General features: G+C 41.3%; 1 protein-coding gene across 3 annotated transcripts in view; it reads left to right on the plus strand.

The window, feature by feature from the left end:
• Positions 1-23,415, plus strand: part of adamts17 (ADAM metallopeptidase with thrombospondin type 1 motif, 17) — a 157,053-nt gene that overhangs the window by 130,523 nt on the left and 3,115 nt on the right. For 2 of the 3 annotated variants that reach the window (XM_028576079.1, XM_028576088.1), the window contains 4 exons: positions 290-449; positions 3,678-3,813; positions 4,787-4,991; positions 10,679-10,831. In XM_028576079.1, the coding sequence (XP_028431880.1) occupies positions 290-449; positions 3,678-3,813; positions 4,787-4,991; positions 10,679-10,831 (654 nt within the window). Of the gene's footprint in view, positions 1-289; positions 450-3,677; positions 3,814-4,786; positions 4,992-10,678; positions 10,832-23,415 lie in introns of those variants that run through there. The other variant, XM_028576099.1, reaches the window with a different exon arrangement.

A 23,415-nucleotide genomic window follows, 5' to 3' on the forward strand; every position in this document is an offset into this window, starting at 1 on the left:
GGCAGTTCAATGCACTGAATAATTATTTTGTTTTTTTAAACATTTGAGTCTATCATATACTGTATACCAAAGCTGCCAAACAGGCTTGGCGCAGGCCAACGCGGTCCCATGGAAAATTTCTGTTCGTACTGATTAACTGTTTAATTGGAAGCAATGACTGTAATGGCTATGTTTGCTTACTGCTACCCTTTGAAAATGAGTTCTGCAAATAAAGATCAACTGAGTGAAGGTTGGTAAGCTTTATGTACAGCTTCACTTTTCTTTAAACCCCTCTCTGTCATGTTCCCAGGTGCTGCTCTTTCATGACCAGAGCTACGGGATCCACTATGAGTACACTGTGTCCCTGAACACAACTCAGGACAGGAGCAGTGAGGAGCCAAGGGAGCCAGAGTATCTCTACATCTGGACGCACAGCAGCTGGCAGGACTGTACTGTCCAATGTGGAGGAGGTAACACACACACACACAAACACAGGGTGCGATTTTCTGAGGGGTTGCATGGGATTTTGCCTGTTCTGGTCTATATATCCCCGCCTCTGCTGAATTATTTTTATTAAAAAATTTATTACCCCTCACAGTGATCAATGCTTCAACAATAGATAATATTATCAATAGAAGTATTTTAAACTGAGTAAAGCGCTGTAACGTGAACGGTCGTGCGATAGAATGCTAAAATCAGAGTGGCAGTTGCTAGATGTGTTTAGCTGGCAATAGGTGACTGTGAGGCGGCGACAACAGTTACGTTAAGCTTAAGAAACAGGTCGTGGTTTGATTAAAACACTCCCGAGCAACGAACACGCGTTTCCTGGGTGAAACTGTTTACTCCACTGCCTGGCTTGAAAGCGCTTTTATGTTCACACCACGTTGTGCTACTTCATTTTGATATTTTGCATTACTTATTGAAGTTCATAAATAGGTGTTTTGGCGTGGCTGGCCGAGTCACTCTATCCATGTTATTGTAATTTGACTGGATAGTCTCGCTGTTTCACTTACTGGCCGGCTGTCTGAACGCCCTGCGGCTTCGCGCACACTTCTAGGATGCGCCGTGGAATATCAAGCATTGACTTGAATGGCTGCGATTGCTAGTGGGGGTCGTGGCACCTCCGGAACGCAGTGGAAAATAGGGGTTAGGGGCCATTGCAGTTGAGTTTAGCCAAAAAAGCACCAAAATGACAACAAGTTAAAACAACACTAGAGAACTTTTCCCGCTTCAGTCCCCCTACAGGTTGGAAGCGGAATTGTCCATTACATTACATTATGCAAGTTTTCCAGATCGGGTAGTGGATCTGTAGGTCGAATGAACTGGACAATGTAATGTAATGGACAATTCCGCTTCCAACCTGTAGGGGGGACCGAAGCGGGAAAAGTTCTATAGTGTTGCTTTAAGATTAGAAGAAAGATTGTGGTTTGGGTTAAAACACTGGTCCCCTTAAAGGAACACGCTGACTTATTGAGAAATTTAGCTTATTTAAATTTAAATTCACCGCATTCACCGCGGCATCAGGCCAGCACAGAACATGAAGGTGACTGGTTCCAGCAATCCTACTGCTCCGAATAAGTGACAAAATAACGCCAACATGTTCCTATTTACATGTTGTGATTTATAGAGTCACAGCGTGTACAAAAAACAACGTAACATGAGACACAGCCGTCTTCTAACTGTAAACAAACCGGGAACTATATTCTCAGGCGGAAGAATATAGTACATGGGCGGAGTGATATGCTCACAGCAAGCATGTCTGAGAATATAGTTCCCGGTTTGTTTACTGTTAGAAGATGGCTGTGTCTCATGTTATCATCCCTGAGATGGAATCTGTCTGTTTTTTTTTTGTTTTGTTTTTTGTTTATTTTATTTATTAGGGACCATGTACAATTTTAAACATAAATGTTACCATTTGATGCATTGTACCAGAGTTAGCCTCAGGCTAATTTACATCTGCAGTCCCTTGGCAGGGCACAATAAAAAAAACATGGTGGTCTTCAGAAAAAAAGTTCAGTTGGGATTTAAAGCTCTTAATGGAACTGCAGCTCTTTATGTCATCTGTTATTGCATTCCACTGTGTAGTGGCTTTAAAAGAAAAGGCAGATTGTCTAAAAGTTGAACTGCAAAAATGTATGTTGCAGTCATAGAAGAAGCTATTCTGGTAAATCTTACAGAAATAGCAGGACGATAGCAAACAAAAACCAGTAAGCATGTAGGGGCCAGGCCGTATAAGATCTTGTACACTAGAGTCAAGTTTGAAAAGAGTCTAAAATTTTCAAAACTCAATAAATTATGTTTCTCTAGGATCTTGCAATGTTGGTACTAAAATGGCTTTTTGTCAAGGATTTTCATAGTTTGCTTATATAATGATTCTAGAGGTCTAATGGCATATTCACTGGCCTGTTCCCAACAGGTGATACAGTATGAGATATGTGAAAAAATTAAAGCATGCATAAATATTTTCGTTACATCCATAGGGAGGGACGATCTAATCTGTCTAAAATTATAGTTATATTTTATAGTTTTTGTCATTTTCTTGATGTTTCTTGAAGTTAAGATTTTAATCTTAAGTGATATCAAGATATTTAAATTCAGTAACTATATCAATTGATTCATTTTTAATAAAGATGTCTGCAGTTGGAATCTGCCCCCTAGAGTACTAAAAGTAAATCAGTTCTAACTTAGTCAATACCTGTGCATTTGGTGTTGGTCTATTGTTGTGTTGCATTTTCAGTTCAAAAGCTCTGTACAGCACAGTGGGTAGCAGTATTCCTAATCTTTGTTAGCTTCTGGAAATCTTCTGATGCCTGGGTCTGAGTAGGAAGAAGCATGAGCACAGGAGCAGTGCGGTCTGCATGCCTACCTGCTGTGGACAGCAAACATTGCAACAGCAATTTATAATGCTTCTCTAACTGTATTTACCTCATTTGACGACAAAGAGAGAAATAAAATGTGTGATCTCATAATTACCAGGTACGGTTCTCGGTATTATAAAATAAAGATCCGGATGGTCTCTCTCTCTCTCTCTCTCTCTCTCTCTCTCTCTCTCTCTCTCTCTCTCTCTCTCTCTCTCTCTCTCTCTCTCTGTCGTACACACACACTCATACAGTCCAGAAAACCAATGTTATGTATATAAAAAAACCAAAAAAACAGGAGAAAGTACAAGCACTAGGACCACGGGAAAACCATGCACACTCAAGCTCCCGGTCCCCCTTCCAACTCCCCCTCCTCCTTCTCCTTTTGTGTTCTCATTCAAACCAGGCGTTGATGCATAGACTGTATAAGTGGAGCCAAAACATCTGAATCGCCCCCTGGTGGCTGGCTGCAGTATAAGTCTCAAGCCCCGCCTTGCTCCAAAGTACACGTTTTCTCTCATTCTGATCACGCTGATGTTTGTTCAAGTGTTCATTTTTCTGATCTGTTTGGTTTTTATTCGTTATTTGATGTTATAAAAACGGGGTGAAATGTCATTATTGACAGCTGGGATTGACTTGCGATTGGTTGGGCGGGACTTCAATTCCACTGCCGTATCAATACTGGCTCCAAAATAACAAGATGGCCATATCGGGATATATCTGGGAGTGATATTTTTTTTACACTTTATTTCAAACAAGCAGAGACTCTACCACTGTGCTTCTTCATTTATTGTGTTTGTGTGTGTGTGTGTGTGTGTGTGTGTGTGTGTGCGTGTGTAGGTGAGAGAAGGACAGTGGTTTCCTGTATGAGAATAGTCAATAAAACCATGGAGGCTGTCAACGATAGCTACTGTCAACCTGAGAACCGACCACAACCCCAAGTACGATTCTGCAACTCTCACCCCTGCCAGTATCGGTGAGACACACACACACACACACACACACACACACACACACACACACACACACACACACACAGTATGTTTGTTGCTAATTGGAATAATTTGTAAAACTAAGATAAATACATTTACCTTTTTAACAATACACTTTAACTGTGTTGGAAGGTGAGCATGTCGCTGTTAAACAGCCACTGAGACAGATAAATGATACACTAATTATGACAGGTCTCCTTCAGAGCTCTGTGTGTTTGTGCCTGAACACGACGAGAGGAGTGGCCGACTTTGGAGGCAGGTTGTAGGCTGCCCACCCAAACACAAGTTAAAAACAGTACTGGTATCTTCGGTGCTATTTTTATATATCATTAGCTAAACAAACAAAAAATGTCTTAACTTTTGATTGGGTGGGAAAAACACTTCGAAATGGTTGAGTCAAACTCGCTGACACTTCCTGGTCTCAGAAATAAGGGAGCGACAGCCTATGTTTTTTTTTGCTTCAGTGTTTTTGATATTTTTAAAAGAAGGTGAACAATATAATCAGCTGACAGACAGCGAGAGCCCTGACGAGAGAGAGATCATGTGTTGTCACACAACGAGCTATAGGTACAGTATGTGTGCTCATAATAATTAATGTAAATTGTGTCGAAGGTTGAGTTAATTTTTAATTGCATGCTAGTAAAGCACTGTTGTTTGGTTCACTTCCTATATTTGGTTCGGATTGGGGTCTCACCTAAAGTTAACCAAACTCTAGTGCACTTGGAAGCGAATCCCGAGCCCTGTTTTCAAGTGGACCAGAGTTTGGTTGTTTGATCTGCACAAGAGTTCAAATGAGCTTTCACACAACCCCAAACGACCCGGACTAGCCGAAGAAACTTAAAATTATAAAGGCAACTTTTTCTCTCTGTGTCAGACCTCCTCTCAGTAAAACATTCAGACCCAAAGCAAATGGACTGTAGCTTATGAACTGTCTGTAACACCTAATGTTTTCCACAGGTGGGTGACAGGAGAGTGGGGATCCTGCTCCGTCACATGTGGTAAAGGTGTTCAGCAGAGGGACGTGGTTTGTGTTTACCATTTTCAGAATGGCTCACTCATCCACACCAGGGATCTGTATTGCCAAGGAGGAAAACCTCCTGTTGTGCAGGGCTGTGAGGGCCGCCTCTGCCTCACTTTGTGGGAGGCTTCAGAATGGTCCAAGGTATGTCACACACTGTGCTAATGTTATGTGAAAACTATTACAGGCTTTGGGCCTTGTTTCCTATTAACAATTGATCTTAGAAGTGAAGAATGGATCAACGAATGCTCTTTAATTCTTGCACATTTCTTAAGGCACTTAAGAGAGAGTCCGGGCCTATGATAAAAAGCTTGACACATTTTCCAACTGGATTAGATTAGTGACAGATATTTACAGGCCTTAACTTTTAAATGTACCTCATTTTACATCAAACGGCCCGTAACAAAGAACACCAGTGATCATGATAACAGAATATACCATAATATGCAATTCAGTGAGCAACACCTATAAAAACTTGAAAGATGTGTTTGGTTCCTTCTAATCTACATGTTCCAGAGCTTTAAGGTAACTTTGGTATTTTTCAACCTGGACCCTATTTTCCTATGTTTTTGTGTCTAAGTGACTGATGGGAACAACGATCTTTGACATTGGTCCAGTATTAAGCAAGACCGCTACATTCTGCAGCTGTGAAACAAGCTGCAATGTAAGTTATTTGGCAATTGCGCAGCTTCAATTTACGTAAACTAAAAGTGCTGTTTTTGCTGCTGACAGGCTCAGATTATTATTCTAAGTGTCTAACAAGATTATGGAAAGGATCCCTACAGAGATAGACCTTTTTTGTTAAAGAGTAAGATCCTTTGGACGGTGCTCGAGTGGTTACATTGCAGCCTTTGTTGTGGCTACTGGCGGCAGTGGTCTAACTTAAAACTGGACTAATTTTGACTTCCGGTTTGAGCGATGACGGAGTAGGTCGCAAACCGGTAGAGCTCTGTTGAAATCTTACCTAAATTCGATTAATACATGTTTTATTACCACAGTTAACTTTTGCAAGCCTGTGTGAAAGCTTACTAAATATGGGGAAACCAACCAAAAAGCAAAACCAACCTACAGAGGACACGTCTGAAGATAACCAAGATGTCGGAACACAAGCTAGCCAAAATGAACAGCATGCTACAAGCAATGTGCCGCTTACCTTGGCCGACATGGAGAAACTTCTCAACTCAATGGAGGACCGCATTATAACCAATCTATCTGTCCAACTTTCTGCTGACTGAGCAATTATTGACCGGCACGACCAGGCCATCCAACACATGGAAACGTCACTTAACGATGTGGAGACCAGGCTGCAATCCCTGTCCAGAGAGAACGAGACCCTCAAATTTAAGACGGATGATCTTGAAAATAGATCGAGGCGCAACAATATCCGTATAACCGAACCTGAAAAAGTTGAAGGCTCACACCCAACTGCTTTCATGGAGGTATTCCTGGAAGAAACCTTTGCCACAGAGGCTTTTCCCTCACCTCCATCCGTCGACAGGGCGCATACCCGTTCATCGCACGGATCCACCATTATCAGGACAAGGAGCGTATCCTGAAGCTAGCTAGAGAGGCCGGGTCCCTCTCTTTCCACGGATCCAAGATACACATCTACCCCGACTAAATAGACACTCTAGCTCAAATTTTAGAAGGCTTTTCAACGTTGTTTTTTCCCCTCCGTCCCGCTCCCCGGTAATGGTTATATCTCTTGACGCTGAAAAAGTGTTCGACCGAGTGGAATGGCAATATTTGTTTGCAACCTTAAAAAAAATTTGGGTTTCAAGATTCCTTCATCTCCTGGATAAACTGCTCTACGCTCACCCTACAGCCACAGTAATAACTAATGGACAGCTATCAGAGCATTTCTCTCTTGTCAGAGGCACATGTCAAGGCTGCAGTCTGTCTCCTCTGCTCTTTGCCATTGCCATTGAGCCGCTGGCCATTGCTCTTAGACAATCTGGGGACTTCAGGCGTATAGAGCGTTGGGGCCTCACGCACAAATTATCCCTATATGCAGACAGCATACTTTTATATGTCTCTGACCCGCTAAATTCTGTTCCCTCCATTCTTAACATTCTGGTTCAATTCAAAAATCTCTCCGGCTATAAAATCAATTTTGAAAAAAGCAAGAGGAAAGAACTTTCCTCTTAATCAGCCAGCCACTTTAATCCCTGCATCACATTTCCCATTTAGAATTGTCAACAAGGGCTTTAAATATCTTGGGGTAGAGATCACTCCTGCTTTTTTGTCCCTCTTCAATAAGAATTTTAACATCTTGTTTGAAAAATGTAAAAAAGACATGGCCTGATGGATGAATCTCATTATCAACCATAAGTTGCAGACAACGTCGGTGCATTCTCCCATAAAGAATAATTCAAACTTCCCACCTTCTCTCTCAGATTCTACCTTTGGAACTTGGTCCTCGAAGAGCATTAAGTCAATTTCCAATCATTATGTGGACGGCAAGTTTGGATCATTTGCCCAACTCTCTCAATTATTCTATTTCCAAAGTCAAAGACCAAACAGTTTACATTGTTAGTTCATTTCCTATCCTGGCCTGGGCTGGGACACACAGTCATATGGTTTGATAAAGTACTTATTGGACTTATTATTGCACTTACAATAACGAGCATAGCTGTCAGGTCCTCCTGTATACGTCTCCTCTCCGTTTTTTCCTGCATCCACCATGTGTGTTTGTGTGTGTGCGCGCTTCAGTCGCGGGGAGAACTGAGCAGCCCCGCCCGCTGCAGATACCCGACAGGATCGAAACTGCAGCCCCTTCAGCAACTTTAGAGTGAAAAAACGTTACAGCGTACATTGATATTAAAATGTATACACCTCTTCTTTCGCGCGAAAGGGAAACACACTGTCTGAGGTCACATACGGGCACCTGACGGGCACGAGGCTACATTGCGCAGGCGTCGAACCATGCTGCACACACACACACGCTCCGAACCGATGATCAATCGAAGGCTGTGCTTGACTTAGTACATACAGCTTCTCCTTGTGCCAGGCACAGCGAGATACAACTCAAAATAGTTCTAAGAGCACACTTGACCAAGACAAGGCTGGTGAAAATCTTCCCTAATGTGGACCCTTCATGCCCAAGCTGTAAAGGTCAACCAGCGGACTATATACACATGTTCTGGTCCTGCCCCAAACTTAGCACGTTCTGGGCCAACATCTTTGGCGCCTAAACTAAGATGCTTCAAAGAAACATCACCCCCAACCCTGTAAGTGCCCTATTTGGATTTACCTTTTAAAAATAGGCCCCTTATAGCATTCACTTCCCTGATTGCCAGGCGTCTCATCCTGCTCTCCTGGAAGGAACAAGCACCCCCTAGCTTCACGGGTGGATTAGAGATGTTATGCATTTCCTGAAGCTTGAGAAGACAGGATACACCCTTAAAGAAAATAAAGCAATATAGACGTAAACTGCGCAGCTGGTGTCTAGAGTAGAGAGTGCATCCATACCGTTTTCCTTCTCTCTTTTTCCACAGCGGAGATATTTTGCCCAAAACGTTTTTTTCATAAATCCCCAAGAGTCCAACGAAATAGAATATCCAAGCCATTATATCCAAAACGAGCTGTTTGTCTCACAATCTTGAAGTTTCTGGCAGAATCACAACGGAAAAACATTTCCACACTTGTATGGCGGCTCGCTTCTCACCCGAGACTTCTACATGCTCGTCGCATCGTCACTGTATTCTCTGAGGTCTAAGGTTTCCAAAGATATCTTGTATGAGCCAATCCATTCAGTTTAGCCTTTGATAGCCATATGGGAAGCCGATGATCCCTCTGACACGATGTCAGTCCCACGTGCGGCTGATCAACATTTGCTTGGACCAGTTAGACTCCCATCTTTTGAGACCCTCATATCCTTATAGCCCTCATAAGGATGATTTGGGTGTTTGTGTATTTGAGAAGTGTTTTATTTTGTACTTTATTGGCTTTTTTCTTTGCACTTTTCAAATTGAAATAAGAAAAACGGACAGACATATCTGTAGAAAAAAATTCATATAAAATCAATTTGTGAGTCTTTTGGCTTCTAACATGTGGCTATGGCCTTGTGTTGTCTGTATCTCACCATGTGTGTTTACAGCGGTGTATTTTAATCATTTTACAGATGTATACTTGGAAGGAAATAAAAAGAAAAATCCATTCTAGCCTCAGGAACTCTGTGTGAGTAAGGCCTAGAATCACCCTGACATTTGTAACAAAAACTTGAGAGTGTTACCTGTCCAATGATATCAGGCACACCCCTGAATGTCAGAGTATATGGGAGCTGTACCTCTTTTAATTTGGGTATGACATTTAGACCAAAAAGCATGGAATTTCAAGCGTTTCTTAGGCTCCTTAAGAGCTCATGCCATTGTTTTTTCTATGAGGAGAGCAGTGGAGACAACAAAGGAAGTGCTACCCTCTGTGTCGCGCACCGCTCGAACTTGCCACCGAGCGCTGCACTCAGAGTTAATAATAATAATTTCAACTTTGACGTCATTTCTCGTGACCTTTCAAGTCGAAACCAATTCCAGAAGCAATGATGACGTATACCTGCGCTGTACTTTTCCTCTGTGCCTGCAAAATTGATCTGCGCCCTACCTCGCAGCTTTACCTCTGATTATGTTTAGGCAGCTTAAAGCTAGGTTTGTTGTAGCCGTGGTGTTCCCGGTGCAAGGTGCCCGAGCCATGAAATCACTTTGCTTTTGGGAAAAAACCCTCAGTTTGACAATGTTGGTGAATACATTTCATGGTCATCTGAGACAAGATGCTTTGGGGATGTGGGACCCTGATCAGCTTATTGTTTTTTTATGTTTATGATTGTTAAAGTAAAAACAAGGTTGCATATTATATATGTATATATATATAATATTTCATTCCAGTTCCCTCATACAAAAACAACTATGGTCAGAAATTATTTTTATACATACACCAAAATTTGGAATGACATTCCCCATCACATCACATATTTCAAAAAGGCACACAAACTTTCTTCTCAACAGTTACACTTGCGCACATCGATTGTTAATGTATTGTCCAATTCTTGTTTGCACTGTCTACTGTATATTGTTGTTTTCAGTTGTCTTTATCTGTCATGTGCCGTAACTGTATTGTTGTTTTAGCTGTCTGTATCTGTCTAGTCCATGCAGATGTTTTATGTTTCTGCAAAACAGGAACCTGCTGGAAACCAGTTTTTAAACAGAGTCAGGCCCGTTTATATTGTAACTTATGTTCCTTTTAACTTTCCTGTATAATAAATGAAAGAAAGAAAGAATATTTTTGTTTTCAAGATATGAGACTTTAATTTTCCCAACATTTGGGAATTAGCCACACTTCTTTCATTAATTTCTACAAATTGCATCCAACGTTTACCAAACAGTGTTTGGTGTATAAAATATTCAGAACAATGTGAAAAACCTGTCTTTTTGGATATGCAGTACCGTTTTTTTCCTGTAATTTTCTTGCCAAATCTCTCTAAGTGACATATTCCTTCGCTGTTATAAACCCAGCAAGTGTTGTTTATTTGTCTCAGCTCTTAAAATTAGCAAAGCAGTATAACTGCGTTCTGATGGTTGCATGCTCAGTGATGTCTTCCCAACAATATGCTACTCTCCAAAGGATTAAAATGCAGGCGTGGAGTTGTTTCACTATAAACAACAAGGCCCATGTTTATTGCAATAAAGGACTAGTAAAATGAATTATAAAATTCTGTCAACCAGACCTCTCTTCATTAATAAGCTATATCAGACTGTCTTGTTAGCTTCTCCCCACTGTTCCTTTACAATATTGTGTTTTCCACTCTTTTCTACATATTGTTGTATCACTTCCTCTAGTGTTCATCGGGCTGTGGTCCAGGTGTTCACAAGCGGACGGTGTCATGTACAAACCCTCAGGGTCTGTGTGATCCTCTGTCCCAGCCCACTCAGGAGGAGCCCTGTGAGGACTACTCTAGATGTTACGAATGGAAGACTGGAGACTGGTCCAAGGTACAACTACCTTCAAACCCCATGGTTCATATATGGTTAAAACCTAATTAAGGTAAAACACTTCCACACTCCACTGTGTTCATTCCTAGCAATTTACTCAGTATTCACTCCCCAAGAAAAATGAAAACAACCTCTTGAAAGAGAAAAAAATAATTAACTTTGTTTACGCAGGATATTATCTTCCTATAAAACAAGTTTCTACTTTTGGCTGGTTACAGTAGGAAAAATGACTTGCTAAAGTCGAGACATCAGTAAAAAGAAGTCCAACAGTTCTAGGAACACAAGCAGACAGGTTGGAAACAAACTAACAGTTCATCCAGATAACCTAAACCACTTCATTTCAAAGTAAACCTAAATGAGTTCATCTGAAATGATGTTAATAATCCCTCATTGGACAGGGAAACTGTGTGCTCAACTACAGTAAATACAGTAGGTCAAAGCTGAAGCAAGAAGTGGATCTGTAAACTGTGCTGGATGTTTACAACAGACAGTTTACGTATATGGTGGAGGTTGGTTTCCGAAATGTCTAACGTTTGACTTCTTTTCAATAATGTCACATGTGTCAAACTCAAGGCCCACGGGCCAAATCCGGCCCCTTGTAGATTTAGATCCGGCCCGTACATCAATTTGGGTTCACAATACATTTTGGCCCGCATAGTTGTGCGCCAAACCAAAACACAGGAAAGTGTTTTTTAAACTACAATGACCTGACATTCAAAGCAGACTGCGACTCAGAAATTCCCACAGAAGCAGAGAGTTTTCATATTCAGGCTGGGAAACAGGTTGTTGTTGTTAAAACAATAATATTTCTTATATAAATAATAAATAGTAACAGCATGACAATAACAAGTAGACAAATTGTTGAGAGAAGTGGATCTTTAGAACTACATTTTCTGGAATGTAGGATATCACCAAAGTGTTACTTAATAAAAAAAAGTAACATTGTCCCAAATAAGTGAATGAACAAATGAGGCTTGACCTAGTGTCGTCTGTGCATCTTGGCATTACACATTGAAGATCAAACCAGAATGGTGAGGTGCTGCTAAGTTTAACTAAAGAATTCTGATATACACATTAATTACTTACTTCAAAAATATGTGCACCAGAGCGTAATTCACAACAAGCGAGCAAGAGCTTTTGATAGAGGCTACTGAAAACATTGATGCAAGTTATTGGTAATAAGCAAATTGTATAGACTTCCATATTCTGGCCTCTTGTATAGATTTGTGAAAATGAACATGAACAGGATAGACATTTTGCCTGAAAACAGCATTTGAAAATAATTTCTAGAAAAGTAAACACAGATATTTGTATGGCTTTGTAAAAATGAACCACCATATTCTGGCCATTTGTATAGATTTGTACAAATGAACAACCATATTCTGGCCAATTGTATAGATTTGTAAAAATGAACATGAACCGATTTGTTTTTTTACTTTTTTTTTGAATGAATGAAAAATAGCTATTTAAAACATCAACTGTGAACTGATTTTGTGTGTGTGTGTGTGTGTTAAAGAGACAGACGGGGAGAGAGAGAGAGAGAGAGAGAGGCTACATTACTCGTACTGAAACTGTGTTCTTCTCTCTTTTAATGCAGCAAAGCGGTCAATGACTTTCTCATTGAAATCAAGCATGTTGAGGACTAGTTCCCTCTCCATGGAAAGCATGGCCAGTGCATTCAGACATTCCTGGACCATTGAATTTCGCAGGAATGTCTTAACCTTGTCCAGCATGGGGTATGCGTTCACAGTGGCATTCAGAGCCTTATCAGGAAATTAATGGCAGTACCTTTCAAACATACCTGCTTGCAGTAAGATAGTACTCACAAGGTGGTCAGTGAAAGAGAACTTTGCTTTGGTGTGATCCAGGTTGGTGTCGCAGACCTCTTCAGACAGCCTCTGCTTCTCCTCTTCTCTCAAAGCCATTCTGGGTCTTTTGGTTCCTGTTGCTATTGCAGCTGCTGTTGAGAGGAGTCCCTGAAGGCAAACAGACCAATGTGTTTGTTAGGTTATGTACAATACTGTAGTCTATGTGATGCACAGGTATATGCAATTTATCTATGTATAGTACAAAGATTTCAGTTCCACTTAAAATGGGCAGAGATGCATAAAGTCTTTAGTGTTTAAGTTAGCCTTTGTGTGTCACCTAGCCTGGATGTTTATCACAGTATACAGTATACACACTATATAAAGTAAGATAGATTACACCACTGGCCATATATAATGAGAATAATGTAATTTCTAACACAAATGCAGTCTCCTTTCATGCATACATTTTCAAATAACAAAGCTCTGCTTTGAGAATGATCAAATTATATTATTTAATCTTACCTTATGGCCTGCACACTGCTTGTGAAGCTGTCGATGGCACGTTTGATGAAGACAGCATCAATGCCCTTCTTCTGGAGCTTCTGGTACAGAATATCGATGTGGGGAATGATTTTGTGAAAAAGCCACAGGAAAAAAGGGAAATCTTCATCATGTAGCATCCTCATGTTGCCAGATGCCTCTCTCACGGTGGGCCGTGGTCTTGTCAGCTTGGATGGCTAAGAAGTTCGCCGACTTCACCTCCTCCACAATATGTTCCCTCACGACCGCTAGCATACACTCCAGTAGCTCGTTTTGAATCGTCTTTGATGTGCCCTTGAAAACTTCAGCATTTTTAAAATGCTCATCAACACCTCATCTAACTGGTCTAACAGTTGACCAGTCCAAGACAAATACCAGGGTTGGTAAATCAAACACTCCGCAAAACTTCACACACTGGATTAGCCGGTTGAGGATGTGGGGGTTCTTACTAACCTCATCGTTGTGGCGACGGACAGCTAGCCTGCATCCCTCATCCAGGTGATGGCAATGTTCGCTCTCCCCAAGGCAGACAATCTCAAACACCTATCCATGTGGGTCTTTGACAGCTCATGTTTCTTTATCTTTTCTGAAAGATGGTGCATGTCTGTTACACCATTCGCTGTCCAAGCAGTGCTGTCTGCCATGCCGCCTTCAAGATGAAAGAGTAGGCAAAGGTAACAGAAAACTGCATTGGCCACGTTGCAGCCTGCTAGCCAGGTTTTTCGTCAATACCAATTTTTGGAAAACATTTTCCCCGTTTAGTAGGAACCTGTTGAATGATTAAATTTGGTCTGTGAGGTCCCAATTGTTTCGTTGCCAATTTATCCTGGTTCGTTCGCCGACAAAAGGGAACTTCTTTCAAAGAGACAATTGAGTTGCACTGAACGCTAGCCATCTTGACAGTAGTACATGATTGATTGACGCTGCTACCTGCTCTTTTCTTAGTTACGTTCATGGTTACGTTATGTGTGACGAAAGGGCATAAGTGCAAGCGCTCCTGAAACCCATAGAGATTGTATTGTATTGCTCTGATATTTGAAAAAACATTATTTTCTATGAGAGACTTCTGGGGTGGGGCTATTTGAAGCACGACTATAGCCTGATTGGACATTTACTGGCAGATCAGACGTATAGATTAGAACACTAATTACGACTTTTGACATGATAGAATTGGATAGGAAAAAAAATCCCTTCCTTTTCACGTTTGGCAGTGCATCGCCCATATCGCCCTAATGAACAAACCGCCCCTGCTGCCAAGATTGTGAATTTCTCACCAATTTCGGGTCACAATACTGCTGAATCATGTTCGGTTGTTTAATATTTGGTTTATAAGCCTTTATTGGTGTTTTTCACGGTACAAAGTCCTGAAAGCTGGCCAATCAGAGCAGACTGGGCTTTTTCAGGAGGGGGGCTGAAAGAGACTGGCGCTCCTACAAAGCATCTCATACAGAGGGTGAATACAGGTGCAGCAGCCATGGGCAGTATGAGAAAAGTAAAGTGTTTATTTAACATTAAAGGATGTAAACATGTCTTGGTAGAAACACAAAATACAAGTATGAACCTGAAAATGCTATATAATAGTTGCTTTAATATTTTTTAAATATTGAACATATTAAGCCCAATATTTTGACCACAAGATAGATGATTCTGTGTTTCCTCTATGCTACACCTCAGCGTACCCTTTGAGTAGATGTTTCTCAATCTGCTGCCACATAACAACCAGACAGCATCTGGACTGGCTGTACTGACACCTAACATTGGCTTCCATTGTATTTTTATGTTAGGAAAGGAGACATTGGATATTTTCTTTCCACCTAATGCCACTGTGTTGAGATAAAATATTTTTTCAAAATGTAGCCAGAATAGTTAATTTGATAGAGCAGACGCACATATATAGAGGTTTATGCCTTGACACAGAAGGTCCAGGGTTCAAGGCCTACCTGTGACGATTTCCTGCATGTCTTCCCCCTCTCTCTCCCCCTTTCATAGCTGTCCTATCCATAAAAATTATCTTAAAAAAAACCAGTAGTAAACTCTGATCCATGTGTACCAGTGCCTTTGGTTTTTTCTAAATATCCAGAGACTGTAACTTTCTGAGCCACTTTCTGTTCCATTGAGATACAGCTCTGTGTAACTCACTTCAATTATCCCATCAATCAATTGGGACTGAGGGCCTTGCTCAAGGGTACCTTGACAGCAGTTGAGAGAGAAATTCTCTCATTGCTAAATGTTTGTGTTTGTATTAAATATGTGCATTTTTCATGGGTCTTTGGATATCTCATAACTACAGCTATTAATACTGTCTGTTTGTGTTTATCTAAACAAAAACAAACCTGAATTACAAAAAATACATCTCTGTTTGGATTTTTTTTTTTTATGATAAATCTTTTATTATTTTTATATTTTTAAACACACAACATACAGAACAAACAAATACAATCGAACAGGAACAAAAAACCCTCACCCACCCCCCACCCTCGAGGAAAACAAAGCAAACCAAACTACAAGAAAACTAAAATCACACCTTGCCTAGTCACTCTCCTCTAATTCTTGTGATGTTGAGGTCATTAGGACTGATACTTGTCCTGCTGCGTTTTTCCATAGGTCTATAGTCGATGACTTGGTTTTGTTAATCCTTGCTGTAGAGAGTTCAAGCATAACTATGTCCAGAAAATATGCCAACCACTGTTTTATACAAAGCACTAGGAGTGGGGGGGGAGCCAGCGCTGAGCTATCATTTTTTGGTCGCAGTTGATCCAGCTAGCCAAATTTTCTTCTGTCTCCCAAGCAGATGTAATTTAGAGTCATCAATTGGGTCAGTAGGAATTCGACATCCTATCACATCAGATATTATTGATGCTGTTTTATTTCAAAACTCATGCACCTGTTCACACTCCCAGACCATGTTCAGGAAAGTTCCAGTTTGTTCAGGTTGGCAGAATGTGCAATAGGGAGTAGGAGTGGCTTTAGAGACGTATCTCTTCTGAGGAGTCCAATATGTCCTATGGCATATGTTGAAATGGATCTGCTGGTGATTTGGGTTTTTGGAACAGTGGGAAATGTTGTCCCAAACTGTCTCCCAATTAATTACGTTCCCCTCCGAGCTCAACTCTCGCTCCCATTTCTTTAGTATTGGACACTCTGAGGGCCTGTAGCTGAAAGCCTCTGTGGTACACTTAAAGTTGGGGAGGGCCAGGCCTCCCGTGTTTGTGGTACGTTGCAGGGTAGAGTATTTTAGCCTAGGTTGTTTATTATTCTAAATATACCGCCGAATTAAGGTATCAAGTTTCTTCCAGAAATTTATCGGTGGGGGTAAGGGGATCATTGTACCTAAGAAATTCACAGGAAGAACTATGTTCATTTTAACAACAGTAATCCTGGACCGTAGTGATACCGGCAGCACAGAACAATTGGCCAGATCCCTTTGAATACTACTTAATATAGTTTCATAGTTGTCCTGGACAACTCGCTGTAGGGATGCGTGTATGGTGATGCCCAAATATGTAATTTTGCTTTGGGTTGGTATTGTAACACTACTGGCTGAAGCCACATGCCTGTTATTTAATAAAAGAAGAGTAGATTTATTCCAGTTAATTTTATAGCCGGAGATTGAGCCAAATTTGTTGAAGATCTTAAGAATTTTTGGAATAGAGTCCTCAAGATCAGAAATGTACAACAAAATATCGTCCGCAAATAATGATATTGAGTTGCTATTGGATTTAATCTGGACATATTTTATTTTGCCTTATGGCTTGGGCTAAAGGTTCAAGAGAGATTGCAAACAGCATGGGAGAGAGCGGGCATCCCTGTCGTGAGCCCCGCTTGATGGGAAATGGCTGAGAGTGCAAGCCATTGGTTGAGACTATGGCCGTGGGATTCGCATATAAAGTACGTACCATGTCAATGAATTTGGCCCCCAAACCAAGCCTCTCCATTACTTGCCACAAGTAGTTCCACTCTAGGCAGTCAAAAGCCTTTTCCACGTCCACTGATAAAACTGCTGCCGTTGTTGGGAGGTTTTTGGCTTCTTCTATTACATGGAATAATCTGCATACATTGTCTGCAGCATGACGCTTGGGTATAAAACCTGATTGGTCGGGGTGGACTAGCTTCTCAATAAAGCGCTCTAAGCGGAGAGCCAGGACTTTGGAATAAAGCTTAATATCAGTCCTGATGAGGCAGATGGGCCTGTAATTTGAACAGTCCGTAGGATCTTTGCCCTTCTTTGGCATAACGGAGATCAGCGCAGTGTTGGTGGAAAGTACCCTTCTCTATAGCTGAAGTTAAAGCTTGTAAAATGTAGGTCCTAATATGCCAAAATACTGCAGAAGAAGCTCTGATGGAATTCCATCCAACCCCAGTGTTTTCCCTTTTTTAACTATTTTTAATGCAGATTTAAGTTCCTCTAACGTTATAGGTCGACCCAGTTCTTCTGCCACCTCTGGGTCAAGAAGAGGCAGATTTAGCTCTTTTATGAACTCCTGGCACTGTGTCGGATCGGAGTTGCAGGAGGACTCATAAAACTTTGAGTAAAAGAATTGAAAAGTGACGCTGATCTCCTTAGGATTTGTTACCTCGGTCTGTGCAGATGCTGTTGATAGTAGCTCTGGATTTGCTTTGTTTTAATTTCAGAGCTAGCAATTTGCTTGGTTTACAGCTGTTAAAATAGTAATTTTGCCTCATTATGAATTCTCGATTTGTGACTAGAAGAGTATGTGTAGATTTAGAAAAACAAGTCTTAAGAGATTACTCTAACGATTTACAGCGTTCTTCCAACTCCGCAATCCTTGCCTCTCTTTTCCTCTTCAAGTTGACCGTGAAGGAAGATGTGAAATCCCTAATAAACTCTTTAGTTGCTTGCCATGTATATGCGGGATCAGGAACTGAGTCTGTATTAATTGATATAAATTCATCCAGTTTGGTTCTAAATTCTGCATCAAAAGCTGTGTTCTGGAGAAGGGAATTATTAAATTGCCATCTGCTAGATCTTTCTCCTAACATATCGCAACAGAAAGTGGTTATCAGCGCATTGTGATCAGACAGAATTGCTGGTTCTATTGCTATCGTGTGAAACATTGCCTTAAGTTCACTGGAGCACAAAATATAATCAATGCGGGAGTGGGTGAGGTGACGTGTGGAAAAGAAGGTGTAGTTCTTGCTAGTAGGATTGTGCATCCTCCATATATCTGTAAGATGGTGGGATTCCACAACTGCTTTGAACATGTCTCATATATGTTTCTGGGCTTTGGTGTGGTTGACCCCTGATCTATCCTGATTTAAATCTAGCACTGCATTCATGTCTCCCCCTATAATTAATGAATATTCATTGAGAGAGAGCAATTCATTGGTTAGGCGCAGGAAAAAGCTTTCATTATATGTAGACGGTGCATATATCGAAACAAAGGCTATTTTCCTACTCCTTATCGTGTTACATAAGATATTCTGCCTTACTGCTTTTGTCTACGTTGAGGGCGTATTTCCGCAACAGCAACACAATGGAGCCCTTGGTTTTGGTGTTGTCACTTGATGAGGCAGCAACCTTAAAGTATTTATTTTGTAGACTATTTACATCTCTTTTACGTACATTTGACACATCTATGTTCTTCCTTCTTAAATAGTCCAGGAATTTAGCTCGTTTGATCGGCCCGTTTAGCCCCCTGATGTTAACTGAAAGGATTGAAAGCTCAGCCATATTCAAAATTTACACGCATACATGTCTCGAGTACCCTACAGGAATTTGCTGAAAAATATTTAGTAAAGGGTGAACTGTTAGCTCTGAGCAAGGTGTGACAAAAACATATATGACAAAAAACAATAAATCCCCTAACCCTCTGAAACCGCAGCCCCCCTCCCCTATTTGTAAGATGCGTGACCACATCAAACGCAGTTTTCGCAAAACTCCAGCTCAAAACTACACCTCCTCACAGTCACAGGTCAATTGAAACAGGTCTAGTGAATTCTTATGTTAAACATGAACATATTATAAACACCTTCACAAACAATTTGTGGACTAATCTGTGAAAAACAGACCAATCTAGTTGGAACAATATAAACAGACTATGAGCTTAACAGACTTGTTCTTTCAGTCTTGTTAGCTTAAATGTTAACAAACAGACTGCAAACTGACCAGCCAGCATTTATCATGCACCTTCAATCTGATTAAGTGTCCCTTTAAAGCTCAGCTTCAAAACTTACATACAGTATCCTTAGGAGTCATCACGTTCCCTTTTTTCAGCCCGATTAAGTGTCCTCAAAAATATAGATTATAGTCTGAGTAGCCAGCATTCATAATTTCTTACAGTCTGATTAGATGTCCCTTCAACGGTTGGTTTCAAAACTTACACACAGCGTCCTCCAGTTGAAGTCAGTACAGTGGCCCAAATACCGTTAGTCCACAGGTGCTGAGTCCTCCAGTCGCGGCCCAGGCATCGATCGCAAAGTCCCCCCACTGTCCTCCGGTTCCTCGCGGCGTGGGGCAATCTGTGGATGTAGTGCGTCCTCCTCCTCTAATTTCAGCCAAAAAACACCCAGGTCCGCAGCGCAGGTGAACTCCTTCCCCCCCGCGGGTTGTTCCCAGGGCAGCGAGGCAGATGAATGAGTTCAGAGTGCAGCTCGTGCTATATCCCCTCAGGCGTCCGAAACCACTGGGTCTTGAATGTGACGCAGTCAGATTGGTCCAGCTCACATACCATGATTTCCTGCATCTCAGGTTCTGCCCCGATGTGTTGCTGCGAGGTGTTAAATTTAGCCAGCACTTCCTTCTAGTAAGGGGGACTATGTGGTTTTTTGGGTTTGAAATGTTATTTTTTGGAGAGTGGTTGGACTGTTGAACATGGAGAAAAATTATGTCTCCATTTTTTTTTTTTTTTACCTGTTACAAACCTATTTTTCTGAAATTGTATATTTCACTGTAATTAACACCATACATTTCACCTCAATCACTGGCTATGTTGAATAAAACAAACAGTTATTTTCAACAGTATGATTGTATTTATTATTATTATACAGAATTTTCAGAATACAGAATATCCTTTTTTTAAATGTATTTTGTCACACAGGGCTTAAAATGGAACATTACATTGGATTTTTGAAGTACAAATAATAAGAAGAATACATTTCAGGTGATTTAATTTGTGGCCTTGAATCTTGAAGTTTTTTTGACATGTTTACATCAACAATATCCAAGTATTAACTTACAAGCAGCAACAATAACAACAACCACAATTAAAGCTGCGAGCAGCGATGGACGGGCCCTCGCGCCTCTGCACGCTTCGGACCGTGCTTTTGCGCGGCACTCAGACGCCGCAAATCGTTAACAATGAAAAGGGAACTCCCTGCCGAGTTCAACGATAGTTCACACAAGACTCTACGTCATACAGTTCATTAGCTGTGAAAAGGGGCGTGGCAAAAGCGTAGGGGGCGGGTCAAACCATCACCAATTAAAAAGGAAGTCTTTGCTGAGTTCAATGATACCTCACATAATACTCTACCTTAAACGGGTCAAAAGTTATGAAACGGGGCGTGGCTTAACCATAGGGGGCGGGTCAAACCATCACCAATTAAAAAGGAACTCTCTGCTGAGTTCAATTATACCTCACACAAGACTCTACCTTAGATGGGTAAGGTTTTATGAAAGGGGGGATGACTGAAGCATAGGGGGTGGGCCAAACCATCACCAATGAATAAGGAAGTCTGTGCTGAGTTCAATGATATCTCACACAAGGGTCTACATGAAACGGGTCATCAGTTATAAAAGGGGGCGTGGCTACAGCATAGGGGGTGGGCCAAACCATCACCAATGAAGAAGGAACTCTCTGCTGAGTTCATTGATACCTTACACATGGGTCAACCTTAAATGGTTCAAATTTCATGAAAGAGGGCGGGGCTTAAGCATAGGGGGCGGGCCAAACCATCACCTATTAAAAACGAAGTCTCTGCTGAGTTCAATGACACCTCACACAAGACTCTACCATAAACGGTTCAAATGTTATGAAAGGGGGCGTGGCCTGAGTAAGTGGGCATATTATAGGGGGCGGCTCAGTATCACACGTAGACCACACATTCTGAGTTTCATGCAAATCGGATGATGTTTGTCATATAAGGCAGATTTCCTGTTGCCAGCGGGGGGCGCTTCAATTTTGGCCTGTAGGTGTCCTCAGGCCTGGACCCTTGGCAATCGTGAGAAATTTTGGGCAGATACGACAACGTACACTAAAGTTACTACAACTTCTTTGTTCATCGCTAAACATTCAAAATGGCCGCCACGCCCCCACCGTCTGACGAAAAGTTTTTCTTTTAATAACTTTTCATCGTTAAGGTGTTGGGATGTTACAGACAAAGTTTGAAGTCCATCGGATGAAATCTCTAGGAGGAGTTCGTTAAAGTATAGCACCTTGACTTTTAGGCCTACTTCCTGTTGCCACTAGAAGGCGCTATGACTTTAAGTAAATATCGGCCTTCATTTGTCCTCAGGGTTGGACTCTTATGAATCCTGAAAAGTTTCGAGGTAATTGGACAACGTACACTCGAGTTACACCCACTTCCTGTTTCGGCGGCGAAACGCACAAAATGGCCGCCCCGCCACGGCCACGCCCTATGACGAAAAGTTTTTCTTTTAACAACTTTTCATCTTTAACGTCTTAAGATGGCACAAACCGAGTTTGAAGTTGATCGGATGAAATCTCTAGGAGGAGTTCGTTAAAGTACGACATGTGGAAATGGCCAAAATCGCACTAATTTCGAACTTTGAAATCAAAATGGCGGACTTCCTGTTGGGTTTAGGGTATGGCTCTAATGAAGTTTTTTGTACATCTTGACATGTTACATATGTGTACCAAGTTTCGTGAGTCTACGTTAAACGCACTGCAGGGGCTCAATTTTCTTAACTTTCTAGGGGGCGCTAGCAAGCCATTTTTGTGCGCCTATTCCCGAAACCCTTAAAATACGTAAATTTTCACCAGACTTGATGCGGCCGCCAAATTTGGTGAGTTTTTGAATATGTTAAGCCCATCAAAAAGCCAATTCATTTGACGGGAAAATAATAGAAAGAAAGAAAGAAAGAAAGAAAGAAAGAGAATAATTCCTTCAGTTTCAATAGGGCCTTCGCCGCTGTCGGTTTGTTATGGTGGCTGAAGCAGGGAGATCTCGTGTTGTTACTGGCACCAGTTAATCTCCCTCGGTCTCCCATCCATGCTCTGTTGGTGGTGGTAACTGTGGGTGAGGTACATCATCTTGATTCCAGACTATTGCCTGGAAATGCATAGTATTCTGGATCCATGAAATAACTGGCCTTTAAAAATAAAAATCTGCCTGCATCTATGGGAATTTAACATAGGGGTGTACTGACTTATACCCCCTGTATTTTAAGGAAGAACATTTATTTATTTACGATACATTATTCATTCACAAAGAAAATTGGTGTCCTTAAAGGTTGGATTCTTCCTCATTTTTTTTAATTAAGGCATTAAGATCAATTTCCAAAAGATGATTTTTTTATTCCTCTTTTTAGTCAACTTTAGCATGGGTTCCTATACTCATGCCAACAGGTCAGCTTTCCCTTGCCAGCAAATCGGCCTGTTTGATCACATCCAGAGAAAGCATGGAACTGTGGTAACGCTGCACCTCTTTCCTCACCAAGAGCATTAACTACTGGCTCCAGCAAGATCATCCGTTTCTTGTTACCAACACCAGTGATGAAGAAGGTGTCTTTGCATAGCTGATGGTACCGTTTAATTACAAGAATAAACACATCAGTATCAGGGGAGTATAGGATGTAGAGTTTTGTTGCCCCTCTTCGTACAGCATCCAGGCAGTCAGCTCATCTTTGGTGCTGGTACTTGATAAGAACTGCTTTGCAGACACTTTCCCCACTGGTCTGCTGTCTTCCACATGGTAAGCAGTTGGTTGCTTGCCACCTTGCCGTCTCTCCCATGTGGCCATCTTCAGGGAAGATGGGAGATCATAGCGATCAAACTACATGGATCTCACTATGCTCTTTGGTTTTTCTGTCCAGTATGGCTATGAAGTGTTGAGCCCATTGAGCAGACATTGTGATCCATGGTGGGTTTTTCCCATTCCCTGTACTACTGCCATTCCATCTATAACAATTACCTTCTTGGTTTGCTGAGGACAACTATCAGTCGTGACATTGTGTTGTTGATCACCAACATCATGGTCATTGCTAGCCTTCCAGTTGGGCCATCTCCTCTAGTATAGTCATAAGCTTGCTCTTGTCTG

This window comes from Perca flavescens, chromosome 1, assembly GCF_004354835.1.
Source record: "Perca flavescens isolate YP-PL-M2 chromosome 1, PFLA_1.0, whole genome shotgun sequence".
Lineage (NCBI taxonomy): Eukaryota > Metazoa > Chordata > Actinopteri > Perciformes > Percidae > Perca > Perca flavescens.